This window comes from Somniosus microcephalus, chromosome 7 (assembly GCF_052327205.1).
Source record: "Somniosus microcephalus isolate GS21.2 chromosome 7, FLI_Smic_1.0, whole genome shotgun sequence".
Lineage (NCBI taxonomy): Eukaryota > Metazoa > Chordata > Chondrichthyes > Squaliformes > Somniosidae > Somniosus > Somniosus microcephalus.
This window is the reverse complement of record NC_140993.1, coordinates 239,343,385-239,363,815: the sequence shown is the minus strand read 5'-3', so window position 1 is coordinate 239,363,815 and position 20,431 is coordinate 239,343,385. Positions and strand designations below refer to the sequence as shown.

The 20,431-nt window shown below is 43.5% G+C and overlaps 2 protein-coding genes across 9 annotated transcripts in view; both read right to left on the bottom strand.

Annotated features, from left to right (window-relative positions):
* LOC147115171 (V-type proton ATPase subunit C 1-A) overlaps positions 1 to 20,431 on the bottom strand; it is a 159,906-nt gene that overhangs the window by 37,320 nt on the left and 102,155 nt on the right. The window lies entirely within an intron of this gene.
* LOC147115172 (maestro heat-like repeat-containing protein family member 1) lies at positions 8,624 to 14,287 on the bottom strand. Its single transcript, XM_085993909.1, has 2 exons — positions 14,224 to 14,287; positions 8,624 to 13,604 (listed from the first exon to the last, which is right to left on the bottom strand). Exons 1-2 carry the CDS (start codon positions 14,285 to 14,287, stop codon positions 8,755 to 8,757), a joined length of 4,914 nt encoding a protein of 1,637 aa, XP_085850035.1. The 3' UTR covers positions 8,624 to 8,754.

Genomic DNA, 20,431 nt, shown 5'->3' with positions numbered 1-20,431 from the left:
TGCCACTCAGGGAATTGGTGGCAGAGGCAAAAACTGAAGATGCTGCAGAGATCAAATTTGTTGCTGAAAGCGCTACTTCCAGAGCTTTGCTTCGAATTAAAGAATTACCAGTTAAAATTGTGAAACCCTTAAGAGAGAAGATTGGCATGGAGAAACATCGTGTCATTTTTGAATGCAAGGTTTCCAGGCCAAATGCTGCTGTCAAGTGGTATTACAAAGACAAAGAGATTCATCCCAGTAATAAATATGAGATTGTGAGTGAAGATGTGTACAGGAAGCTCGTTATTAATAATGTCGTTTTTGAAGATGAAGGCAACTACATGTGCGATGCCATAGATGACCAAAGCCCAGCAAAGTTATATGTAGAAGAGCAACCAATTGCCATCATTAAAACCATATGTGATGTGGAAGTGACAGAGCTAAGTGACGCCATTCTTGAGTGTGAGCTTTCAGTTGCTGACGTGAAGCCTCCAAAATGGATACTAAATGGTGAAATTCTTCATGCTTCTGAAGATGTGGACATTGAGCATCGTGGCACTATTCATCGTCTCACTCTGAAAAAAACTTGTAAGATGACCGGCTTGCTGCAGTTTATTGCAGGGAAATCAAAATCTGAGGCGAGGCTGACTATTAAAGAGCCTCCGTCAAAGGTGGTCAAAGAACTACAGAACATTACAGGGGAAGAGAAGCATTCTGCTACTTTGAGCTGTGAGTTTACACCTACTCCCAAGATGGTCAGATGGTACAAAGACCAGAGCTTAATCGAATCTGCTGACCGATACAAATTTAAACAAAATAAGAATGTGATAGAACTTACCATTACAAACCTCACACCCAAAGACTCTGGTGAATATAGCTACAAATCAAGTAATGCACAGACCACAGCCACACTCACAGTTGACGCTCCAAAAATAGAAATAATAAAACATTTGGAGGACGTAGATACTGAGGAGGACAGCAATCAAGTATATTCATGCGAGTTGTCCCATGATGATGAAGATGATGACTCATCTGAACCATTATCACCCCTACCAGGTCACGCACGTGGTCCCTCCGAACTGAGCCAAATCAGTCTGGAAGCAGAAAAACTTCCCAAGGTACTCGAGCTTTTAGAAGGCAGCAATGCTGGTTCTGCAGTTACGAAAGTTCAAGCTGTTAAGTCCAGTGAAGGACTATTAGATGAGTCACCCCAGCAACAAGAACCTACTACACCACCGAAAACTACTACACCACCGAGGCGTTATCCGGACCGAGTCAGGAGGCGCAGGAGGCGCCGCCTCAGAGACTGAATCTGTGAACTGTGTTTACATGAAGTTGTGTATATATGTTATGATGTTATGTTTAATGGGGAATATATGTACTGTTAAGCTAAAAAGGGAGGATTGTAGTGTATGTAACCGTTCCACCTTTAAGAGAACTATTTTAAGAGTTGCACTACTTTCTCTTGGCTGCTGTATACTGTAATACCGGCGGTGACCACACCGGTATATAAGTGCTGTGTAATGATTTATTGGGCAGTTCCGCCCTGACCTTCAACCAGTAAAGACCTGTTAAATTTTACTCTTGTGGTCTGTGTAGTAATTCTCAATATAACACACAGACTTAACAAATGTGAATTAGCAGGAACAGGGCGATGGGTGAGCGGGACCGAGTACAGGACAGACTATGGCAGCGTTTTGATGAGATGACATTTACAGAGAGTGGAGAACGGCAGCCAGTCAGGAGAGTTGGTCTGTAGGGTTTCAGCAGCAGATAGACTGGTATGGTGGGTAGGTAATTTTACAGAGGTGGAAGTCGGCCGTCTTTGAGACTTGGAGCATATGAGATTGGAAGCTCAGCTCGTGGTTATATAGAAGGTTGAGATTGCAAAGAATCTGGTTCAGTCTGAGACTCTGGCCAGGGAAGGTGACAGAATCAGTGGCAAGGGTAAGGACTTTGTGGTGGGGGCCGAAGGCAATAAGATTGTTTAATACAAGTTGGCAGCAGAAAAAGCCAAGGCCGGTTGGATCATTTCCCAGTCAGAAAGTCAGTTTAACTTGTGGTAATGGTTTACCTTGCAGTCCTATTTCAGCATTACTGCCGCACTGCAATTGTACAGAACATTTCACATTGATTATGTAGTAATACAAATACGCTCAAAATGACAGAAGATTTGTTATTTAATCATCTCATGCTATTATGTTGAGATCTAGTATCATCATCAGGGAGCAGCATTCAAATAGCTGTGGTCAGAGTGACCCACTTACACTTCTGGCTCTCAGCAGGGCACTTCACAACCGTATTTCTAAATGTTGAGCACGAGCACATGTGCACATGCAGACAAGAGTAAAGATATTTTTCAAAAGGAGGTACACACTGGATGTATGTGCAAGACTATTATCTGTTTACATTGATACAGCCAATTCTGGGGGAGATCTGGGTTAAGCAAGCACTGATTCAGTAAATACAAGCTAAAACAATTATGGAAGAGGGGTTGAATGTTGGTTTCTGGGCTTTCACTTACTGTTATGAAACAAATTAGAAACGTCAAAATAACCAAACTTGGCTTTAAACCCCAGTCAAATTCTTTCACATGCACATAATAATCTATCAATCAGCATTTCAATGTACTCTGCATACGGTACACAATCATATGATTGAAACAGAATTTGGTGATAAAGTAGTAATTTTGGTGGCAAATATTGCAGTTTTACACTATAACCAAGTCAAAGTTCAAGGAATCAATGTCATTGTAAACCCGAGAGCACATGGATCTACGAACAAGGCGTTAAACCCATGAAGTAAAAATGTAGGGAATTTGTCCTAGTATCCACATTATACAGCGAAGTCTGGTGTACCTAACAGCGACTAGTTCCTGACATGGGATGTTAAAGCAAGTGAGCAGTGTAGGTGCTGCACTTCCAAAAAAATAAATCCAGACCAACCATAAAAAGTAAACACACCATTAGCTTATTTTTCTCCCTACTAGGGCAAGAAGCTAGCAATGTAGGTCATTACATGGATGAAAGTCAAACAAGAAACAAGCAATGAATAATAAAATGGGTCTGTCTACATTTAAGACTTCAGCTTTGAAACAAACATTAGGGTAATCATTTATGAATAGTGCAGAATTAGGTGGGTCAAGGAGTGAAGGACTCCAAGAAATATAGATTGTAGATCAGATTCCAACAACCTGGATTATAATCCTCCGAAACGAAACCAGAAAGAAAGAAGCCCATAATTGTAAGATTTATATGAAGAGGCATTTACAACAAATTTAAGTTTAAAAGTTAAAAATGACCCTTATTTATCGCAAAAAAGTTCAGCAAATCAGCATAATTGCAATGGAATTGATAAATTTGTTCTCGAATAGAAAAAGATGTAATGATCTATTCTGTAACAAATTTTGAAGTCACGTCATTATTGGCCCGTAATTTGCAGTCAGCGGCAAAGCAAAGGCGCTCAACCGCTGGCCTCGTGTTGAACCAAGTGTTCGCTGTATTTTGGTGCCCTTATACACTGCCCCACCAAAAGAAGCCGACACTTCAAACTTCACACTACAGTACAGTACTGAACTAGAGGGAAAAATGATGAAATTTGTTTAAATCCTGGAGACATGAAAATTAAAAACACAAGAAAGATCTACTATAGAGAAAATACTGGAAAATGCACTGGTCAGACAGCACCCAAAAGAGAATGGCTAATGTTCTGGGTATAGTTTGCTCTACTCTCCTTTTCAGTTTCTTTAAATAAAATGAGCTGCAGTTCATCTAACTGAAATGAAAAGGGCAGCTACAGAGAATTTTCTGCAATGTACTATGTGTCCAATCTTGGCAATTATAACTTCTGATTTTTTTTAAATGCTGTATGCATTTCAGTAAATATTCCACAATGCTTTGTGTTTTAAGGCTCCCATAACTACTTCAAGTCCAGTTTCATACCAAGTATGGAGAGCATCATTTTCAAGCTTAATCTCATCTACAATCTGAAATGTAACTAAAATCAAGCCTGTCAATTAAACTTTGCCTACTGAAAGTACACAAGATGATGATGTAGAATGATAGTCACTCGTTTTCTGTTTGGCAGAGAAAATTCATTTTCAAAATGGACAAAAACTAGTTACATGGTCAAATACTACAAAATTAATGTCCCAGTGAAATTCATATATCTTAAATTATACATTAACACAAAACCCTGTCTCACCTAACTCAATATAAACCCCTTGTAGATCTCCACAGCTGACGGGAGTAAGGGGGCAAGGACACTGCAATTCACAGTTGTGTATAAATGTGGTCCATAGCAACTCAGCTGCTTCTCCACCCGATCCGTGTAGATAAATAACTGTCCACATCCATGAAGCCATGGCTGGGATCAGGAACTCACCAAGTGTTCACTGTACTTTGGTATCCCAATGCACTGCCCCGCCAAAAGAACCCGACACTTAAAACTTCACACTACAATTGATTTTCATTAATACGTCACACCATCAATGTTTTCTGGTGAGTGAAAACAATGCAATTTAATTTAAAAATGTAAATTAGTCAATAAAATCAACAAAAGAAAGCAACTTCACAATCAACATCATACCTTAAGGAAACTGTATCTCAGCTCGTGATGTTTTGCTACGAAGTGGCAGAAGTATCTTTTCGTTACATAAATCAACACGGCACATCTGATGCACTGTCTCAGCAGGAGTGTAATGAGGTTAGAGTTCTTTAAATCTTTGTAGCATGTACAATATATCAAACGTTATCTTCTCCCGCTCCAAAAAGAAACATGTTGAGGCCATTGAATGAACCCAATCTTCTTCCTCAGATCCCAAAAGCTTTGTCCAATAGCAAGACCATCAAGCTAGTCTCTTACAAAACTAAGCAATTTCTCTGAACAGCCATCAGTTTCCAAAACAATGCATATAGTCCTTTTTAAAATGGGATTACATCACTTTTTAGAAGACATAATACATAAAAGATACACATGCTTAGAAGGGTGAAAATTCTATTCTGTTACAGCTATCCGTTGTTCTGTAGGCAGAGGAGTGTTGCTATGATAGCAGAGGAAGTAAGTACAGGAAACTTTGTGCTATCCGGCACCGACGGGACTGTCCCATCAAAACTGCCGGACAAACCAGCGCTAATGTTGAAACATACGGAGATTTTGAGCTCTGTATCTGGCAACAAACCCTGCAGCTTCTAAACAGTCAGCCGTACCTTGCAAGCGTCTCTGTAGCTTAGCAACAGCTTCAGCGAGACCTTGCAGAGCCTGACTGGTGAAAAAAAAGCAACGAAAAGAAAAAAAAGCTAACGAAACTGCTCCTGATTTTTGCCGGTGGCTCGAGCATTCCGGACAGTTAACCTCCGGATAAACCAAAGTTTCCTATACTCTGTTGTACACAGGGTTGGCACAAATAATGTCAGCCTTGTTTACATAGAACAGCAGAGAAAAACATATGCAATGGTGTTCAAAATAGTATAAAGACAGAAGCCATAGTATAAAGTAACCTTTCATATGTTTTCACATTGCTGAAAATGTAATTTTTAATCCAGTGTTTAGTATGTACATAGGGTAATATATGGAGAGCCTACATTTGTACTTTGAAATCCAACCGAATGAGCAATAAAAGTAAACTTTAAGCAATAATAATTTTAACATTCCCATCATTGTAATTTCGGTCATTAATGACTAATTTTACTTTCATGGGTTTCAAAATTTTGATAGAAAAGTGAGATTCACCAATAGTGAACTGCCTGCATCTGTATAGTACTTAGTGTGGATCAGGAATACAACATAAAGATTCCAGCTGACTCCCACTGATACAACGTAAGATCATAGACTTTCAGAGAATAGGTTAGGCTGATGGAAGAATTGAAAAATGTGACAATCCTTCTCAAAACTGCAGAATTTATGTTCAATCCCCCACTAACCCATCCAAGTTATTAGCTCTGTCCACATTCCTTCTTCCATGAGAAAAAAAGAAAAGACTTGCATTTATATAGCGCCTTTCACGACCACCGGACATCTCAAAGTGCTTTACAGCCAATGAAGTACTTTTTGAAGTGGAGCCACTGCTGTAATGTGGGAAACGTTGCAGCCAATTTGCACAACACAAGCTCCCACAAACAGCAATGTGATAATGACCAGATAATCTGTTTTTATTATGTTGGTTGAGCGATAAATATTGGCCAAGACACCGGGGATAACTCCCCTGTTCTTCTTTGAAATAGTGCCATGGGATCTTTTACGTCCACCTGAGAGAGCAGACGGGGCCTCAGTTTAACGTCTCATCTGAAAGACGGCACCTCCAACAGTGCAGCACTCCCTCAGCACTGTACTGGAGTGTCAGCCTAGCTTTATGTGCTCAAGAGGCCTCTATTTAAATCAGCCATCCTGTTTTGAATGGCCGATTAAATAGAGGCCCACTCAATAATGGCATCGGGCACAAAGCTTTTTGTTCAAACCGCTACCACCTGAATCACGCCAAACAACGCAGTGGTCGCCCGATGACCATCGCCCTCAGTTTGGATGTGGCTTTGCGGTCTGCTTAAAGATCCATACGTGTTCTGCGAAACTGGACACCAGACGCAGCTCAGTCGATGTAACCTTTGATACATTGCAGCCTTGTTGTGTTGACAGAAAAGGCTGGTCATTCTGCTTGTTCACTTTTATGGACTCCTCTCCAATGTAGACCGTTAACAATAGTGGCCTATAACAACTGAGGGCGATGGCCTCACTGCAGGATATCCAGGTCATAACTCTAGACAGGAATCTGCAAGACCTGCACCAACATCTGTGGAACACAATATCCAAGGAACTGCAACTGTTGGGTGATCATTAATTCTGCAGGGCAGTATTTTTGGCACAGTTGCTATAGGAATGGAATGGAGATAGCGGAAGTCCTGACCACAATCTTTCAATTCTCCTTGAATTTGGGAGTGGTGCCAGGTGATTGGAGGATTGCAAATGATACACCCCTGTTCAAAAAAGGAGAGAGGGATAAACCTGGTAATGACAGGGAAATCAGTCCAATGTCATTGCTGGGAAAACTACTCGAGACCATTGTCAAGGACAAAATTCTTACTTGGAGGAGCATGGGTTAATAAGGGACAGCCAGCACGGATTTGTTAAAGACAAATCGTATCTGATTAACCCGATTGAGTTCTTTGATGAAGTAACAGAGGGTTGATAATAATGGTACATGTATGTATGGACCAAAGTTCCCTCTAAACTGCACAGCCATATGCTGGTCTTGTGCAGCCCTGGACTGGCTTTTCAGATGCGAAATTTCATGCATGCACGAAACTTTGAATGGGCCACAGACCGTTAAAGGAGCCGTGCACCCAAAAGAAAAATCAGGAGCAACATTGGTATGGACTTTCAAAAGACATTTGATAAAGTGCCATATAACAGATTGATTCAGAAAATATAAGCACATGGTCTTAAAGGGATGATGGTAACTTGGGTACGTAATGGGCTAAGGGATAGGAGGCAGAGAGTAGTGGTGAACAGGAGTTTCTCCTGACTGGAGAGATATATCCAGTGGGATCGGTATTAGGACCATTGCTTTTCTTGTTATATATAAATGACCTAGACTTGGGTATGGAGGGGCAGAGTTTCTGCTTTGGGCGCAATTGGCAATCAGGCGCAAATTGCGTTTGTTTTCCGAATTGAAATTTTTGCTCAAGTTTCCCTCAAGCACATTTGCATATCGCCGAAGGTAAAATCTTACATGGACCAGCTCAATCGAGCAGCGTTTTGGAACACAATTGTTTACTTTTTCCTTGCATTAAAAATGTTGCTTTATGTATTTAAGAGTGGTAACCTGGTACAGTTTGATTAATACTGTGGAAATGGGTTTATCACAAAAAATAAGCATTTTTAATAAGGTCTACCACCTGTGAGTAACCGGATTTTAAATAAGTGAAAGAGTTTTAAAACTATACCGAACCATTTACTATTTCATTGGTGTACAGTAGTCAGCTTCCTAGCAAATAAAATATTTAATATTTTAAAATGCGCATTAGTGTCCTTGCACCTTTTTTTAAAAAAAAGCTTAATTTTAAGAGCCTCCTCAAAGGCCCACAAACAAGCGCAATTAGCGTAAACTTGCCATGGTGATGAATTTGACCTGGGAGAGGGGCTAGTTTTGTGGGCGGGGCTGTCTTCCAGTACGCTGTTTTTTTAAACCAGCGCATGAGATCGCAGAAACTCGATTTGCACTGGGCGTAATTTGTGCTTAAAATTCCTCGATCTTTTGCAATGGTTTGGCCAATTTCGGGCGAATTGCGCTGAAAAATACCAGCACAACCTGACGGAAACTCTAAGCTGGGGAGTGCAATGTCAAAGTTTGTGCATGATACGAAACCTGGCAACATACTAAATAGTGAGCAGAATATCAGACTCAGGACTGGCAAAATGGGCAGACACATAGCAGATGCAAGTTAATGTGAATAAGTGTAAAGTGATGCACTTTGGGAGTGCAGGGAACTGCATCTATAAATAAACTAGCATGATGATCCAGTGAAGAATTACATGGAGTGAGGAGTAGGATCTGTGTCTAATGTCCAGTGTGTGAGAGAGAGAGAATCAGGAGCGGTCACTCCCAGTCACGCAGCAGTGGGACCTGCACCATTTGAAGACGCACCAATAGTTACAATGGAACAACAGGATATTGATTTATTTACAAACCATAAAATTACATATTTACAAATCAAGTTGAATGAATGATCACTTTGCTGCTAAGAGGACTCGGGGAAGGTTGGTGGCCTGAGCGTCGAGTCTTCAGTCTGATGGTGAACAGCAGCAGTTCATTGTGCAGATGTTCCACCAGGTGGCCCTCCGGGCGGGTTGGACACGTTCTGACTGTTGAAGTAAACATGCAAAGGCCACTGCATGTGCTTGCAGTTGTTCCTGGGGGCTCTGGAAGAAGGACTCGCAGTCCGCGGCATATGAGGAGATCTGTTTGGGGATATCTTGGGCCAACTGTTGTGAAAGGTCTCTTAGGAGGGTCATGTAGTTCCTGGTGGGCTCCTTCGCATACTTGTCAATCAACAAGGAAGCCTCAACAGATCCAATGAGTGGGAAGAGCAACCATAGTGTTGATAAACAAGACCCAGTGACCTCCTCACTCTTTCCATTCAGGTGTAGCAACAAACGCACCAGGTTGGAATGGACCAGTCGGCAGAAGAAGGATCTGGAACCTCCAATTCCACACTTGGCCAAGATCCCCAACACTTTGAACGCTTCAGCCCGGACTCTATCAGACTCTGCCTCAAAGTGTGGTTGAATCCTGACGAGGATTTCCTCCACATAAGGTTGGATGGTGTTTGCTTGCAACTGAATTAAGTTCTTTGAGAGGCACGACAGCACCTCAAAGATTAGCACCTCCTTCTGGTTCTTCGTGTTCCCCAACAGAGTAATCATTGTGCACATCACTTGCAGACGCAATCTTTTATTCTTGGGGTGTGCTCTAATGTTGTACAGGCCTCTGACACACAGCAACCGGGTAACTGGAGAAGCATAGAGCAAATATCTTAGCAATCTATTCGCCAGAATGTCTGAGAGATGCAGCTGTGAAACCAGGGGAGATTTTAACAGCTCTGCAAAGAAGGAAACCAAGGTGACTGCCTGACAGTCTTGAACAGTATGGAATTGAGTTGCCAGCTGTTTCACAATGCCAATCAGACTGGCGCCAGCGTATCTCACCATTGCTCTGGCCAGCAGGACAACCCCCTTGTCAGACTTGCAGAGATCCATCATCTGGTCCCATCCTCCACTTTGCACCATATCATGAAGCACTGCTTCATTATTTGTTTGAGCTAGCAGGTCCTTCAGTGTCTCCACACAGTTCACACAGACATTGCTGCTTTCAGGTGTTAGAGGCTCAACTGAGAATTCTCTTTGCTGCAGTTGACCATCAGGAACAAAGTCACTGACCAGACAAACATTAACACACGAGCTAAGATAAATGAGTAGGACACTAAATATCTGCGGGAATAACATAGCCACCGCCTTTGCCGACTCAGGCTTAGTTATTATTTCGTGCAGCCCACAGATGGCAGCCAGGGATTCAAGGGTTGCGTTATCTCTGATGGGATAGGTTCTGCTTATCGCAAATTCTAACTGTTCGTTCAGTCTGTCCAGCAGCTCTTCTATTGTACTCGTGGCACATTCTGTGTCCTTGGCCAGTGATCGCCACACATCACTGATGTACTTGTCCGAAGGGACAGGGTAGGTGAGGAGACAGGACACAACTGTTGCTCTATTGTGTGAGGCCAGTATGGCGATACTCTGTAGAACTGAAAGTCTCACGTTCTCATAAGGAACTGACTGCAATTCAACGCTCAGCACGTGAAGTATCTCCGAGACCTGATCCCCAAGTTCACTGCCACGTTTTTTAATTATGTTTTGCAGGAGCACAGCGGCTGCACCGGAACAACTGAGGTGCTGGTCGGACAGTCCTTTGAGGGCCACAGAGAGCAAGCTGCCCAACTGGTCATGGGGCAAACACTTGGAAATTACCTCTGTGATCTGGCAGCATGCTTGAAAGACGACTGAAGCATCAGGGTTAGCTAACTGTTCCCTGACTTCTTTCAGAACCTCCAACTGCTCCTTTTGCTGATCCAGATTGCTGCCTTCGTACGGCAACTGAATCGACAGGATGATGCACAAGGTGTCCAGAGCCATCTGTCGAACGGGAAGCGATGGGTCTGCACAACGCGGCATCAGTCGTCCAATCAGAGTCCCCGTGTTATTTCCAGGCGTTACATTCTGAACATTGAGCTTCTCCCAGTAAAATTTCAGAAGCTGTATGGTCGTGTCCATGGCTCTCTCTCGCTCATGAGGTTTTGCTGAAATGATCCAGACTTCTACCTGATTGAAAATGACCACAAATCCTTCAGGGGACAGGTCCTGAAGCAATAATTGCTTCAGGAGCTCTTGCAGGGAGCTCATAGTTTGGGTATAAAGTGTTCCCATTTCTTTTCTGTTACTATTCATGTTGTTGTCCAGTTCTGAAGGTAACAAGCTGAAAGTACTGGTCAGGCAGGTTTGAATCAATTTGCAGGTGTCAGCTCGGTTTGGCTCAATGTGTAGTTGTATCAGATGTTTGCAGGCATTCATGGCTAACTGTCGAACAGGGCTCTGCAGCAGCTCTGGCGGCTCGGCCTCGATAAGATCCAACATGCATGTCAGCAGCTCCCTGTTTCTGATAAAGTTGAAGGGAGCTCTCTGGCGATTTGAATGTAGGGATCTGGCTATCAGAGTCACGGTCTGTATTAGGCTGAGCTTTAGTGCCAGATCCCTGGATTCAGTCTTGTTCTCCTGTCCACTTGTAATGTATTGGTTGATCACAGCCGGCAGAATGTGGGTCTCGATTGTGGACAGCATTAGTTCCTCAGGTGCGTAGAATGCCAAGTTCCCATAGCACAGAACCAGTGTGCTCCTGGCTTTAGCCAAATCCACATCAGGCTTGACCCCAAGAATATTCAGGAAACTTTGAGTTTTCTTAAATCTGTTGGAGTTAGCAAACTCCTCCAGGCTACTGAGGGTATCATGAAAGTGTGTCATGGCACAGAAACCAATGGCGAGAGCTGCACCCTCTCTCTCCACACTCTCACTGTGCTGCACACTCAGTAGCATTTCGTAAAGCTCCTCTATTTTTGTTGTGCGGGTCTGACGAAGCACTGTCCCAAATGATTTATAGAGAAAGCCTTTCTCTTGTGGGGATAGGTGGTTGGTGTTAATCTCTCTATGTATTTCATTAGCGAGCTGGCATGTCCATTCCTCGTCATCAATGGCATGGAGTGTTCTGGACAAGAACAGCAATAATTTCTCCTCCCATTCCCTTTGGGCCAGAGACTCCTTTGAATTCTTTAGTAATTGTTCAACCAATGATGGAAGCTCCTCTTCCCACTCTCTCTCAGATGCTGGGTGAATATTGAGGCTCAGGACTTGCATTAGCCTCAGTGCCGCAGCTCCTCGGCTTCCTCCCTGATATGGGCAACAAGAAATGACGAGGAGCCGGGTCAGCAGTGCCTGGGCTTTCGGGAGATTGGCATCTTCATTGTAAGTGAGGAAAAACCTCTCACTGCCGGCTTGCAGTTTCTTTTTTCCAAGATGTGCTGAACAATTACAGATTGTTGTTAAAGCCTTGGTGTACTGGGTCATGGTGACAAACTCCAGTAAGAATGGCCAAAGGACATCCTCCATCTTCACTGCAGTTGTGATCACACACATCACTGTTTCACATACTGTGACTAATTCCTCAGTTGTTACCTGGTCTGGCTGATGATTGGGTGGTTCCAGGGTCCCTGAATCAACAGATGCAGCACACTGTTGGATGACAAATTCCACCATTGCCTTTCCTCCCTCTAGCTCAAGGTAACCTTGCTGGGCCATGACACATATTACCTGGGCAATTAGTTTCTTCTCCTGATTGCTGCACTTGTCCAGGAGCAGTGGTTTTATGGCAGCCACAATCTGAGCCTTCTTCCTCTCAAAATGTGAGGAGACCGATATGATGAGTTGCCTCAGTACATTGAGTGTTCCTACTCTCATTTTTTGGTCAGCGTTCTCCAACTGTGAGAGGAGAAATTCGACTATTGTATCTGCATAAGCTGGGACCAGAACTCTAAAACAGCAAAGGATCTTATTGCATTTCTTCGCAGCAAAATGGTTAGTATACCCTGCCGAAACACACATCTGCTGGTGGAGACTTTTAAGCAGATTGCCCATCTGTGTTTTCAGCCCCAGATACCTCATCTCTATGGCAACATCCAGCACCCGGCACAGACACTCTGTGATGGAAAAATGCCCTGGTTGCTTCTTGTAGAGAGACAGGATGCCTGGAATTATCCTGGGCAGCTCTTTTTCCAGTGCGTCCTTGGGCAGCAGGGAAATGACATAGCCTAGAGCTTCTACTATTGAGATCTTCAATTCAGAGGACTCCTTCTTGAACCACACCTTGAATAACAGACTATAGACAGCGTTGATTTCGGTGGAGAAAGAATCTTTAGTCACGTTAGGGTCTGAGGCTTTCTCCATATTTCCCAGATAGATCAGGATGCTCTTGCTAAAACTTCCTACCGCTGAGGCAAATGCAGTCTTCAGCTCAGCCTGTTTAACGCCAACGAATACTGGAATCATGATCCCCAAGATAGATTTTAGTAAAGGAACCATGCCGTACACATTTTCCATTGACATTTTTGTTAAGGTCTTGACCATGTACACATGCGGAAGGTGCCCTTGTTTGAAACTCTTTGTCGTCAACTGGACAACTTCATTTCTGAACCTGAAGCTCATGACAACCAGGAGATTGCTGGCTGCTTCCTGGCTGGCAGCTTGTGCTCCTGTTAACATCGTCATCCACATTGCAGCCAAAGAGATAACTTTCTCAGCAAGTGCTTGGCTGATTTGATCAAGGTTGTCCTTGATAATCATCGCCATGCTCTCCAATACTACAACACCGTATGGAGCTGTCCGCGTGGTGTGATGGCACAGATAGTCATGGCAGCTCATTAATACTATTTCTGGGTGCTGACGCCCCAATGTCTGGAGGGTCTTTGATATTCTCCGACGACAACTTTCATCTTCCTCGGCTATCATCTTCACGAGGGCAACCGAGAATGTCCCTCAATGTGGAAACAGTCAGCAGTCAAATTCTACAACTCTTCAATATGAAGAAAGGTTTCAACCAAATAATTTCTGTGAGTAATGATCAATTAAAGATTGTCTTTGTTCACTAACTCTCAGTATGAAATCAGATCTCTGCTCGGATGTTGTTCCCTGACTTCTTTCTCTCCAATAATTAACACTGTTCCTTTCCACAGTGTTTTAAATTTGTTCTTGGTGATCTTCCAAAATTTGGATAGATTTGATGAACGCACTTGTCTTTAAGCTCTCTCCTCTTTGCTCTCTCATGCACAAATGCACAGTTTGAACCACTTTGCTGTGTCTTGTCCACCCGTGGTTTCTGGGTTGTCATGGTTTTCATTGTGAGGCCATGTTACATGACCCCTCAGTTGTGATGTCGTCCTGGGTTATGTGCCCATATAAGTCTTGTCAGCTGTTTATGGCAGATTAAGGTGGGGGGGGGGGGTTGTTGTTGTTGTGCCTCGACAGGAAGTAAATTATAAAGGGATTGAAGCTGCTTCATGAGGTCATGAAGTTATTGTGACATCAGAGCACTTGTTCCAATCGTCACTCCTTTAAAATCCTTGTTCTCTAGTGCCTACCACCCTGGTTTCTCACCCACATATCCTCCCTGATTTCCTCCTTCAACCTCTGGACTCAGTGACTCCTCATCCTTGGTCATTTCAATCTCCACTTCAACTTCCCTTGCCCTCTTCTCATCTGATTTTACTGCTCTCCTGCCATCCTTTAAACTCTCCTACCCATATTGATGGCCTCTAGTTATGCTCTTCCCCACAAGTAGAAACATTCTCTCTGTAACAACTTTATCAACATTTTTCATAATTTTAAATATCTCTAATAGGTCACCCCTCAGCCTTCTCTTTTTCCAAGAGAAAAGAGACCCAGCCTGTCCATCATTTACTGATATGTATACCCTCGCATTTCTGGTAACATCCTTGTAAATCTTCTCTGCACCCTCTCCAGTGCCTCCATATCAGTTTTTATCAAACAATTGGAGCTTTCAAGACCGAGGTCGATAGACATTTTTGTTGGGCAAGGGTATCAAGGGATATGGAGCAAAGGAGTTGAGATGCAGAACCAATTGAACGGAACAGGCTCGAGGGGCCGAATGGCCTACTCCTGTTCATCGGACTTATTTACCACATTGGGTCAAGTATTGGTCCCAATCAATATTTTACCCTAAATGCTTTGGTTCAAGAAGGCGGCCCACCACCACCTTCTCAGGGCAACTAAGGATGGGCAATAAATGCCAGCTTTACCAGCGATGGCCACATCCAGAGAACAGTAACTCAGGCCACCATAATATTCAGTTAACCACCCTAGGGTTGTACAGCTCAAAGTGCTATGTCCTAACACAACCTGTTGCATCTTGACACTCTCTTGTGCTGTGGTACAGCATGTTGTGTATTAAACTGGAGTTATACTGTACTCTGTGCAAGCTGAAGGGGGTCTCGCACCTCAAGGCTTTAATGTGCTCGCCAGTCTCGTGTGTTATACTGCCACTTTTGAGTTGATGCGTACCCAAAGTCACGCTTAGTATAATAGGAAATGTATTCACACCAGCATCTACCTGCACTGATCTCAGTCATTGCATCCGGCTAAAGGAAGGAAAGATTGCGGCAAATCACCAAGGGACAAACTGACCCTAATGTGAGAGTTGGCTGTCGAGTGGTCCCTATCTCTGGAGAACCAAACAGGTGAGGGAAGGACAACCAATGACCAGAACAAACAAATGAAGACCATGCCATTTAGAGTCATTTTAATGTTTTCCTCCTTAGGTTGGATCTCAGAACAGATTAAATCAGGCAAACTCTATTTATCCAGAAGAAATCAACTTTTATAAAGTCACAGGTGAATTAAATATGGAAGTACGCACACCAATTAACTGACACTATTAAACAGCAGGGAGTTCTCCTGGTGGACTGGCTAATGTTCATCTTTCAGACACTACCAACAACAGATTAGCTGGTCATTCAACTCATTGCTGTTTGTGAGGTCTTACTGCACAAATATTGGCTGCCAAGTTTGCCTACATAACTTTCACTGCACTCCAAAACAGACATGTCATAATGTGCTACACAAGTGTATACCCTTGCTTCTCATTGTACAGGAAACTCTTTTTTATCCAGCACCGACGGGACGGGCGTGGTGCCGGTTTATCAAAAAGTCCGGATTACAGAGAGGTATAGTAAAAGGTACGAGAGCCCCTACACAGCAACAAATCCAGGCTTCCCTGTTGCTTAGCAACAGGTGCAGGAACCCCAGTTGCACAGTCACACATGCAGGAACGGCCACTACAGGAAACTTTGGTTTATCCGGAGGTTGTATGGCCGGAAACCTCGATCTAACGGCAGAAATCAGCAGCCATTTTGTTAGGTTTTTTTTCTTTTTTTTTCTTCTAGCATTTTTTTTTTTTTTTTTTATAAACAGTCTCTGGAAAGCCTCTCTGAAGCTGTTGTTAAGCTACAGAGACGCTTCCAAGGTACGGGCCGACTGTTTACAAGCTGTTGCTAAGCAACAGTGTTTGTTGTCAGATATGGAGATGAAAACCTCCGTATCCTTCAACATTAGCGCTGGTCTGTCCGGAAGTTTTCATAAAATTGGCATCACGCCGGTCCAGTCAGTGCCGGATATCGCGAAGTTTCCTGTAATATGAAGTAAAACTTACCTGAACCTACTCCTGAATTTTGCCGGTTAACAGGGATTTCCAGTTATATAGGTGCCGGTAAATGAGAGTTTCCTGTATATGGTTGGATCAGATAAGGGGAGAAAATCTTCAACTAACAGAGGGACAGAACAGAGTTCCCTACAATAGCTGTCACTTAGGGTCCCGAACTTTACATGTACTGCAGCACCTGAAGTTTCTCCCTATTCGCGCACCTTCCAATTTGATGAGAAGTACAGGAAACTTTGTGATATCCGGCACCGACAGGACCGAGCTGTTGCCGTCCCATCAAAACTGCCGGACAAACCAGCGCTAATGTTAAAACATACGGAGGAGCTCCGTATCTAGCAAAAAACCCTGTTGCTTAGCTTCTAAACAGTCGGCCATAGCTTGCAAGCGTCTCTGTAGCTAAGCAACAGCTTTAGCTAGACCTTGCAGAGCCTGACTGATGAAAAAAAAACAAAAAGAAAAACTTACTGAACCGACTCCTGAATTTTGCCGGTGGATCGAGCATTCCAGACAGTTGACCTCCAGATAAACCAAAGTTTCCTGTACTGCTTCACTCAAAGCAATTTCTTAAACAAAAAGACCATGCACTTCAAATGCAATTACATAACTCCAAATATATAGCAGTGTTTCCATAGGATTATTCAGATACATAGCAAAGCGTTGCGCAGAACCGACAAGTTTTCCATTACACATAATGATAGCAAGCGAACTAATTCACTAAAAAAGTTTAATTGATCTAATAATGCACCTATGATACCTAGATAAATTCAAATATACCAACTTTACAACACAAGAGCTCAATTTCAAATCCACATTAAAAACATGGACTTTGCTTAGTGATGAAAATTTGAACACACTAATCCTTTTAAACCTCGGGCTTTGGAAGGCTTGTCAATTGCATTTTTCAATCATTCCTCCAGCCTAATGTATTCTCTGAATAGATTCCAAGCATGAATTGTGGCAATTTTGAATTAAGCAAGCAGCAAGCTTGATTAAAGCATTTTTTTTTTTTTTTTTATAAACTCTACGAGGTAGTATCTGGGAATTTGACAGCGAGACTGTCCCGGACTACCATATCTGCAGGAAATGTCTCTGCCTTGAGTCACTTCAGCTCAGAGTTGTTAAGTTGGAGTGCGAGTTAGCAACACTCCGACATACGGGGGTGGGAAGGAATTTCTGGACAGTTTACATTCACACCTGAGGAAAGCACTGGTGCAGGAAGGGCAGAAGGAACCTAGGGAAGGTCAGACTGAGGGGAGAACAGCCACAATGCTGACCTAGGCACCATGGAGCAGAGGGTTGTCCAAAGAGGGGTGGAGGAGCAGAATAGAAACGCAGTAGTTGTAGGTGATTCAATAATATGGGGGGATAGATAGCATCCTCTGTAGCCACGTTAGAGTCCCAAAGGGTGTGGCTGGAAAGAAATTTGGAAAAGGAGTAGATCCAGTTGTCGTGGTCCATGTCGGGACCAATGACATAGGAAAGAAAAAGGGAGGAGGTCCTGCTAAGGGAGTATCATGAGTTGGGGTCCTGTTTTTTAATTTAGTTCCTAAGGGCGGTAAGCTCAATATTATTACCCGAGCCACGTGCTAATTGGCATAGGGACAAACAGATCAGGAAGGTGAACACATGGCTAAAGGAGTGGTGGGGGAAGGAGAGGCTCCATTTCATGGGTCACTGGCACCAGCACTGGGACAGGAAGGAGCTGTACCACTGGGACAGGCTGCATCTGAAGCAGGTTGAGCCCAAGGTCCTAGTGAAAAGGATAAATAGGATAGTAAAAACTTAAACTAATCAATGGGGGTGGCAGTCAGAAACAATAGCAAAAGTGATTGTTTAAAAAAAATGAAAAGGGATAAGAGCAGAGTGTAGGTCACAAGCAATGTAGTAAGTGTATTAAGTGTATTAAGTTAAACGGTGCGAGAAAGACAAGGCAGAAGGACAGGTTAGGGTTGCTTGCTCAAATAAGAGTTTTATATACTAACGCACGGAGTATAAGAAATAAATTGAGTGAATTAGAGGCTCAATTTTGGTTAGAGGGTATGACACGGTGGCCATTACGGAGACATGGCTGCAAGCTGGTCATGATTGGTAGATAAATATTCCAAGTTATAAGGCCTTTAGAAAGGATAGGGAAACTGGAGGGGTAGCATTACTGATTAAAGATACTATTACACATTAATAAGAGAAAGCAATCATTGGAGACTCTATGGTTAGAAATGGGGAATAATGGGAAATGTCTACAGGTCTCCTGATAGCAGCAATGAAGAGGCAGAATGTATTAATTCAGATTAGAGAGGCTTGTAGCAAAAGTAGAGTTGTTTTACAGGAAACTTTCTGGTATCCGGCACGGACGTGACCGACCTGGTGCCGGTCCATCAACAATGCCGGATAACCGAACGCTGTAGTTAAAACATACGGAGCTCAGAGCTCCGTCTAAAGCAACAAACCCTGTTGCTTCAGCTTCAAAACAAATCGGCACAACTTGCAAGCGTCTCTGTAGCTTAGCAGCAGCTTCAGCTACACGCTTGCACAGCCACAAATGAGTAAAAAAAGTTATCTGAACCGACTCCTGAATTTTGCCGGTGGATAGAGCGTTCCGGTTATTTAGTGGCCGGTTAATTGAAAGTTTCCTGTCTGGGCGACTTTAAAATTCATAGATTGGGATGAGCAGAGTAGCTCAAGTCAGAAAGGTAGTGAATTTGAGTGCATTCAAAATAGGTTTCTAGATCAATATGTTCTAGAACCAACAAGAGAGCAGGCCATACTAGATTTAGTTGATGAGCAATGGACCAGGTTTAGTTAATCTAACAACTTGTATTTATATAGCTCCTTTAATGTAGTGAAAGGTCCCAAGGCACCTCACAGGAGCACTACCCAACAAAATTTGACACCGAGCCACAAGATATTAGGACAGTTGGCAAAAAGCTTGGTCAAAGAGGTAGGTTTTAAGGAGCATCTTAAGGGAGGAGGTAGAGAGGCGGAGAGGTATAGGGAATTCCAGAGCTTAGGGCCTTGGCAGCTGAAGACACGGCCACCAATGGTGGAGCAATTAAAATCAGGGTAGAGCAGGAGGCCAGGACTGGAGGAGCGCAGAGATCTCAGAGGGTTGTAGGGCTGGAGGAGGTTACAGCAATAGGGAGGGGCGAGGCCATGGAGGGATTTGAAAACAAGGGTGAGAATTTTAAAATTGAGGCATTGCCGGACCAAGCCAATGTAGATCAGGGGTGATGGGTGAGCGGGTTTTGGTGCGAGTTAGGATACGGGTAGAGTTTTGGAGGGTGGTAGGTGGGAGGCCGGCCTGGAGCGCATTGGAATGGTCAAGTCTAGAGATAAAAAAGACATGGATGAGGTTTTCAGCAGCAGATAAGCTGAGGCAGGGGCAGAGGCGGGGCAAAGTTACAGAGGTGGAAGCAGGTGGGCTTGGTGATGGAGCGGTTATGTGGTCTGAAGCTCATCACAGGGTCGAATACGACACCAAGGTTGTGAACAGTCTGGTTCAGTCCCAGACAGTGGCCAAGGAGAGCAATGGAGTCAGTGGCTAAGGAACGGAGTTTGGGGCCGGTACCAAAGACAACGGCTTTGGGCTTACATAGAAACATAGAAGATAGGAGCAGGAGGAGGCCATTCGGCCCCTCGAGCTTGCTCCACCATTCAATGCGATCATGGCTGATCATCCAAATTCAGTACCTTGTCCCTGCTTTCTCTCCATATCCCTTGATCCCCTTAGCCTTAAGAAATATATCTAACTCCTTCTTGAATATATTTAATGAATTGGCCTCAACTGTCTTCTGTGGCAGAGAATTCCACAGGTTCACCACTCTCGGTGAAAAAATTCCTCATCTCAGTCCTAAATGGCTTACCCCTTATCCTTAGACTGTGACCCCTGGTTCTGGACGCCCCCGCCATCGGGAACAGCCTTCCTGCATCTAGTCTGTCTAGTCCTGTTAGAGTTTTATAAGTTTCAATGAGATCCCCTCTCATTCTTCTGAACTCTAGCGAATATAAGCCTAATCGACCCAATCTCTCTCCATACGTCATTCCTGCCATCCCAGGCATCAGTCTGGTGAATCTTCACTGCACTCCCTCCATGGCAAGAACATCCTTCCTCAGATAAGGCGATCAGGTCAA

Excerpts from the sequence above, each read along its gene's own strand:
- LOC147115172 (XM_085993909.1), bottom strand. The coding sequence starts at position 14,287 with ATGACCAAGGATGAGGAGTCACTGAGTCCAGAGGTTGAAGGAGGAAAT. Across the intron at positions 13,605-14,223 it reads AAATCAGGGAGGATATGTGG|GGACATTCTCGGTTGCCCTC; the intron begins GTGAGAAACCAG and ends TTCCACATTGAG.